The following is a 7,389-nucleotide window of genomic DNA, read 5'->3' as shown; positions in this document are numbered from 1 at the left end:
ATATAGCTTTCACAAAAATTGTAGTAATTTTGAATATTATTACATTTGTAAAATAATTTTCTTTAAATGAGAAATTCCAGATCAGCTGTCTGCAAAATTAATATGATAGTTGTAGCAAAATGAAGACTTACAGTTATGTATAAAGAATTTCACACAGTGAATTACACAATCACAAAGATTTGCGAAACTGGCACAAACATGCACAGATAGAGTACATGTGTGAAAATGTCTGACAGAATCCTTAAAAACCTCCAGAGTACCAGGACTTTAGTATGTGGAATTATTATTTCTTGATAAAACTGACTGTATCACCCGTGTAGAAAGAAATATATAATTCAGTAAGCAAACTGAATAAAGTAATCAAATATATCTTCAAGGAATTAATAAAATCATCAATGCCTATCTATACATACATAAACTACAACAATGAAATAAAATACCTAATAAAAGCCCCTTGGATCTCCCATTTTAAAAAGTAAAGAAATGCACAACATACTGTACATTGTGTTGACATTAGGATATGTAAGTTTTTAACTAAAATTACTTTTGTCTGTGCTGTTACCTTGCACTTTAAATAGAATATTGAATTTCAGATTCTGAAATGTAAACCAGTAATTAACAATGAATACAATTCAATAATTCCTTTACTTTAAAAAGAAGAAAAGTCAACCTTAAAAGACAAAAATAAGTAACTCAAAGTATCAAAATGAATAGTGTAATAACCATAACAAATAACCTAAAATTAATCTAAATAATACAGACTAAATTAAATGAGAAGTTATTTTAAAATGTATTTATTTATTATTGGTAAATTATTAAAAAATACATGTGCTGAAATACATTTACCATTTGTAGCCAGATGTTACACCAATACTTTTGTACATCTTCATTTCTGAACCCTCACTCCCTGTTGTGTGTGGATACTGAGTCAGTTGTGGGTCATAATGAACTATTGAATTGTACAGTTACAACTTTTTTTCTTTCCAAATTAATAGTAACATCAAATACAAATTGTTGTGGATGAGCAATCACAAATCAATAGAATAAAACAGATTTTCTAAATCCCTTATTCCCTTATTCCCATGTTTCTTCCATTTTAGCTGCCTGGTAAAATGGCTCTGTCTGCAATAACAGGCTGTTTATTTCCCCTTCTATATTTACAGAAACCTAACATCGTCCATACTGTTGACATACTGTATATGCATTTGGTCATACAGTGCAATATGTGTAAAGCAATCAAAGAAAAAAAGTGAAGGTAAGAGAATTGAGGATGCTTGTATAAAAATAGGTGCTACGTTAAAATATCAGTATTACACAAGTTAATTATTACTTTTATTGTTTATGAAGCTTTATATATATGTATATATATTATATAAACTCCTTATGATTTGTCTGAGATAGAACTCTGAAGACTTTTGAGTCTCCTATTTCAAAAAGTGCAGAAAGCACACAAAGACACATTTTTAAAATGGAGCCTTGTGTTGACATTGGGGTGTGCCAACTTTTAATGAAGCCACTTTGGCTTTGCTAGCTAAATAATCCTGTACTAGAAACAAAACCTTTAATTTAGGATTATAAAATATAAACCAAGTAATATCATTTAATAATTAATTTCAATAGTATATGGAAGATTTCACAAAAGTATACCCTTAAATTTATACTTACAGACTTAGCATCCTTTGTTATTGAAGGAATAGAGAAGAAAATGCCTCGTGCAAACAATGCACCGTTTATATTGTTATGATTAGGTGGTGAGCAGTAAACATCAGTGAATCACAATATATGTAAGATAATATTCCTTAAAATGTTCTTGGATAAAATTGGATAAAATTACCTTTACATTTCTGTTAATGTGAACTTAATCTTAAACATAAAAAAATATATAATTGAAATTGTCCATTGATGAGTTACGATCAATTTACCTATTTGTCAGTTAAGAAAACATTAAGTTCTGTAACATTATGTATTTAAAAAAAAACAGTCCAGCACACCCCATATATTGGTAGTCTTTGAAGGTGGTTATTGTTGTGCCAAGGCACTTTAACCCCCATTTGAAATCATAATTTAAGGAGAAAAAAATGCTTTATATACTGTATAGACAAATCTGTAATTCAAAACTGGCTGAAGGTTGTCTGTTTCTCAAGAACTTCGAGGTAGTCCGGCTCAGCTTGAAGTTTAGCTTTGAGTTCCAAATATTCATTTCTGTTGGGCTCAACATATACAGTACTTGGTGTTGTACTGTACAGCACAGTCTCTCTTATCCTCTCTGGATGCAAAAATTGACGTCTTAAATCGTAGTTTGGTGTGTATGTATATGCAGCTGGGCCACTATACTTGTAATCAATATTGTTACCAGAAGGTGACTGTTTGTCTGGTTCTAGAATACCTCTGTAGAAATGCTCTGCATTTTGTACTGGTGATGATTCTTCTCTTGGTTCTATTGTACTCACACTATATGTCGGACTTCTTAAATGACTGTCTCTTTCTTCATCAATATTATTTCTATATGTAACTTTTAGCTCATGCAGGTCTCTGTAATCCTCAACTGAATTCCCTTCTCTTGATCTGTAAATTGGGTTTTTGCACATGTGACCCAGTGGATGTGGGATATACTCATACACATGCCCAGCAGGGGTTTTTACTTTGGGAACTGATCTGTTACTATAAAGGCTATACTGCAGGTTAAAAGAACTCACATCTGAGTTATTAGTGCTGGTTCGGTCATTTTGAGACTTTTTTCTTCTTTTCATTACAACCACAAACAACCCAGCAGCTACAAAAACGGACATTATGAACACTAGCAGAAGGCTCAGAATTAGAACAGACAAAGGTACTGAGCTTGATGGTGTATTATATTTAATTGATGTTTCTATAGTGGTGGCTCTTTCTGAAAGTGGTTCTTCAGAAGGTGGAGGAGTAGAAACAATTATGTCAGAGTAATCCGGACAAAGAAGATCAGATGAAATGGACCGAATATCCTCACCAGACATTTTCTTTGGAGACCCACAGATCACATCATTGACAACAGCACCAGTATTAAGCTGCTCCAGCCAGATCTTCATTCCAATTATATCACAAGTGCAATCCCAAGGGTTTTCATGCAAATCAATTTGAACTAATGATGTGAGCTGATCTAACACACCACTTACTGGTAAATTGTGGAAATGGTTGCTTCGAAGGCTAAGTCTTTTTAAAGTCAGGCCTGTAAATATGCCTCCAGGTAAAGTTTTCAGAAGGTTGTTATTGAGAAAAAGAAGACGGAGATTTGGTACATACTGAAAGGTACCTGATACAATGTCTCTTATCACATTGTATTCTAAATACAAATATTGTAGGCTCTGTAGCCCATAAAACATTTCTGCAGTGAGACGCTGAATTAAATTACCATTCAGGTAAAGCCTACGCAAGTTTTTTAAATCTCCAAAGGCTTTGTCATGTATGATAGCTATCCGGTTGTTTCCAAGGTGAAGTAAATCTAATCCAGTAGCATCAGTGAAATCAGATCTATTCACCATGGCAATGTAATTTCCTGTAAGATACATCTTTTTGGGATTGTATGGTTTGGGTTTTAAATCAGCAATGTTTTCAATCTTTCTTTCTTGGCAGTTAACATTGAGTCCTAGATCAGAAATTTGTAAATTACAAGTACAGGCAGTGGGACACTCCAAAGGCACTGGCGATTTGGTCTGATAAGCAATTATTGGTCCATAATTGTATGCATTGTTTGAAGGAATGCGAGATGTAGGCCTTGCTCTTGGTTTGTTTGGTTGGCGAGTACCCTTTGTGGGCTTTGAAGAAGATCTTAAAACAGCTGATGATGTAGCTGAAGCCGTCACAGCTGCCGGTGTGGTATGAAAATATCCAATAGTGCTCAAAGGTGGTTGTGGTCTCATTTCATATTCAGAAATTGCTCTTCTAGGGCATAGTTCCTGTTTTGAAACCTCATCCAAATCTCTACCATGAAGCCGGAAAGGTGTTTCACACACAACCTCCCCAACTAAAGCTGAATAAGAAATGCTTTCCAGCCAAGCTTTCAAAGAAATTAGCTCACAAGAACAATTCCAAGGATTTTCTTCAAGCTGTAATTCCACAACTTTGTCCATGTGTTCCAAAAGACCTACATAAGGTAACATTTTAAGTCTGTTTCCCCTCAGGTCAAGGTGAGTTAATGGAACATATCGAAAAATGTTACCTGGTAGAATAGACAACAAGTTGTCATTTAGAATAAGTACCTGCAAGTGGTTTAATTTGCTCAAGGCATTAGGTTCAATGTTTGTTATATAATTGTAATCAATCTGCAGATACTCCAAACTTTCAAGCCCAATAAATGTATCATCCCTTATCATTTCTATTTTGTTATTGTTCAGATGCAATCTCTTTAATCCTTGGAGTCCGTTAAAAGCTCCAGTTTCAACTTCTTGAATATCATTGTTTCCTAAATGTAAAATTGTAACCCCAGTGTAATTGATAAAATCATTTGGGGAAAGTCGTTTTAGAAGATTTCCAGTTAACAGAAGATGATACATAGAAAAATGTACTGGGCTTATTTCCGAAAGTCTGACAATTCCTCTGTTTTCACAGCTTACTGTTAAAATTCCATCTTTCTCTTCACAAGAACAGAGCTTTTGGCAAATTTCTCCATAATTCTCATACATCTCTATAACATTTAGAGATGTAGCAGCCAACAAGATGATTTTCAATATCCAGATATGCATTTTCACAGAAATGGGTGTCCCAGTTCAGTGTAGTGCCGTTGCTGAACGTAGCGTCATCTAAAAAGACAATAAATAATTCCAGGTATTTTCTGTTTAATAACTGAAGTAATTTTCACTCTATAAAAACATAAAAAACAAATGTCCTTATCATACAAATTTAGAATGATATACAGTATATTGTAAATGCAGTTTTAACACTGAACAAAAGGGGCTACATTTTATATAACTGAAATGTAATATGGAGAAGCATAAACCAATATTTTAAGAAAATATGGCAAAATAAGTTTAAAAAACATTACATTGAACTTTGCCATTAAAGAAAAACATACAGATGCTATATGCAATACAGTTCATTGTACCTCATATTGCCCTTTACTGTAAGCTTTATCGTTATCATTAGATTAAAAAAACAAATACTTGTCACGGAACAATATATAAATGCTTATCAAAAATTTGTTTTCAAACACAGGCTCCACTAAGACATTTCTGTAAAGTCACAAGATACTGGCTCTCATGAGTAAAAACAGAAACTACTTGTGTTTCCTTAAAAAAATATGCAGTATGAAATCTATTATCAGAAACATAGTTTTGGTTGGAACTATATAATCCCTATGTGAAAAGTAAACGTTATTTATGTACATTTGTATTATTTAAATCAAATTATGATTTTCAATACAATAATGCCCCCCAAACAGTAATAATGGTTATCAAGATATACGCATCTCTACATAAAGCAGGCAAAAAAGATAATTAACGCAGAACAATTTTCTTTTAAAAATAAAATGTTAATTTAAAATACCCGAATTATCTTTGTTCTTTAAAAAAAAGTAATAATTCTGTTCTAGGTAACCAACCCACAGCCGAAGACGAAATAAAACGATAAAACACGATAAATAGAAAAAAATAAAAAAATATTTTTTTTATAATTAACCACAGAATGTAAGATATGTACGTTTTCTTTCGTTACTTACCCCGCATTTCAGAGGATCTGTAAATATAAACTCTTTTGTATCAACCATATCTGACATAACGCTTTCTTCCAAAATTTTGTAAAATTGGCCTGTTAAAAGCTCTATAATCAGAGTATTCATCATGGAAAATGATCATCGCCAATGTTAAAACCGTCGGAGGTGCTGATTATAGCAGCGACGACTGTCAGAGCTCTTCATCCTTCAGGCAAAAAGACCTGAGTTGATTAAAAGCACAAACGAATGACCTACGTCATTGATTTAATACCCAAATTTCATCTTGATGGGGAAAAATCTATATTTAGCCTCCTTTCGTTACGTCTTTTTCGACATAGGAAGAACAATGTATTACTTTGCACACAGGTACCTTTTTTTCTATCAAAGGGACAAAAAGTATGCCCTTTAAGTGACCACGGTTTTATCATTTCATAGATGCATGATTCCAGCCTAATGCTGAAACATAAAACAGGGAAATTTCTTCATTGCAAGGCTTATTAAAATTCCATGTACGAAACCAATCTCCCAATTAGACTGCATTACTTTCTGTATTGGTAAACTCTCAAGTAGTTGTTCTTTTTAGAATACACTAATTTCAAATATGTATCGGAATTTGCTCTAATTGTGTGTTTTTATATTTTTCGTTACCGCGTTTTGCATTTTTAAACGTGATTATATGTTCACTGTAACACTCTTTAAATACATTTATGTGGACACTTGATATCTAAAGCATTTACACAACCGAATGTTTAACCCCTCCATAAAATGTATCAGCATTCAAAGATTTGTGGTATCAAATGAGTACCAAAACGAGACATGGGTGTTGTTATGGATAATTAAATTGTAAAATTCATATTTTTAAACGTTATATGATTATTTTCATGGCTTTAAATATGCCCAACATATTTAACATTTAAAATAAGCCGTGCAGCATTTAGCTTTTAAAACAGCTTTAGCAACTTAACACCTGCACTGCATCTGTGCTTGAATTTATTTCAGGACCATAGACAGAGAATCCCTTGGTTTCGGTTAAATTTTAAAGTAAACAGTAAAAAGAACTCATTACTTACCCGGTTGGACTTTTCAAAGGCCACAACATTGCACCGATACCGGATTTTTTCCCCCTGTGAAGGATCAGAAGCAGTTGCTACGGTTTCAGCAGCTCCACTGTAAAATCCTTAAAAGTACAGCTTCTGAGGTTTTTAGCTCTGTATACTCAAGCATGGATTGCACAAACTGCCTCATTCACGTTGGCAACGTGACGGCCAGTCACACAAAGCAGTTTGCAATGCTTCCCAGAAAAGATCAAGCTTCCCTGGGGCGAGTATTCACAAAGAAGATATAATTTAATGGTTTTATTTCAGAAATATATAAGTGCAGATATTCACATAAAACACATTCATAGGTTTAAACTGATTCCGCCTTCTTTTTTTCAAAACAACGACGAGATGGTGAAAAAATGAATACAACCCCCAGTACGTTCTGAGTGGTATGGCTTGCATCGCGTTGTGCTTATGCTTTCTTAATTTTTCCTGTCTCAGGCAAAAGCTGAGCGGAGCACTAATGAGTAAAATAAAACATACCACGGCGAAGCTTACAAGTAACATTCCAATGATTTGCTTCTTAATATATATAGTTTTATATACAGTATGTATATGTCAAAACGAAAAATAAAAAGCTACATTTTGTAAAATACCGAAAATAAAAAA

General features: G+C 33.3%; 1 protein-coding gene across 1 annotated transcript; it reads right to left on the bottom strand.

Moving 5' to 3' along the window:
• Positions 1 to 781: 781 nt before the first annotated feature.
• slitrk5 (SLIT and NTRK like family member 5) lies at positions 782 to 6,929 on the bottom strand. The gene is made up of 2 exons (XM_088913336.1): positions 6,751 to 6,929; positions 782 to 4,832 (listed from the first exon to the last, which is right to left on the bottom strand). The coding sequence occupies exon 2, from the start codon at positions 4,713 to 4,715 to the stop codon at positions 2,112 to 2,114; it is 2,604 nt and encodes an 867-aa protein (XP_088769462.1). The 5' UTR covers positions 4,716 to 4,832; positions 6,751 to 6,929; the 3' UTR covers positions 782 to 2,111.
• Between the last annotated feature and the right edge of the window lie 460 nt (positions 6,930 to 7,389).

Source organism: Atractosteus spatula, chromosome 4 (assembly GCF_055471065.1).
Source record: "Atractosteus spatula isolate fAtrSpa1 chromosome 4, fAtrSpa1.hap1, whole genome shotgun sequence".
Lineage (NCBI taxonomy): Eukaryota > Metazoa > Chordata > Actinopteri > Semionotiformes > Lepisosteidae > Atractosteus > Atractosteus spatula.
Note: the sequence above shows the minus strand (reverse complement) of the source record. Positions and strands in the feature narration are given on the sequence as shown.

What these genes read in the sequence shown, in the direction of transcription:
- slitrk5 (XM_088913336.1), bottom strand. Translation starts at nt 4,715, where the DNA reads ATGCATATCTGGATATTGAAAATCATCTTGTTGGCTGCTACATCTCTA.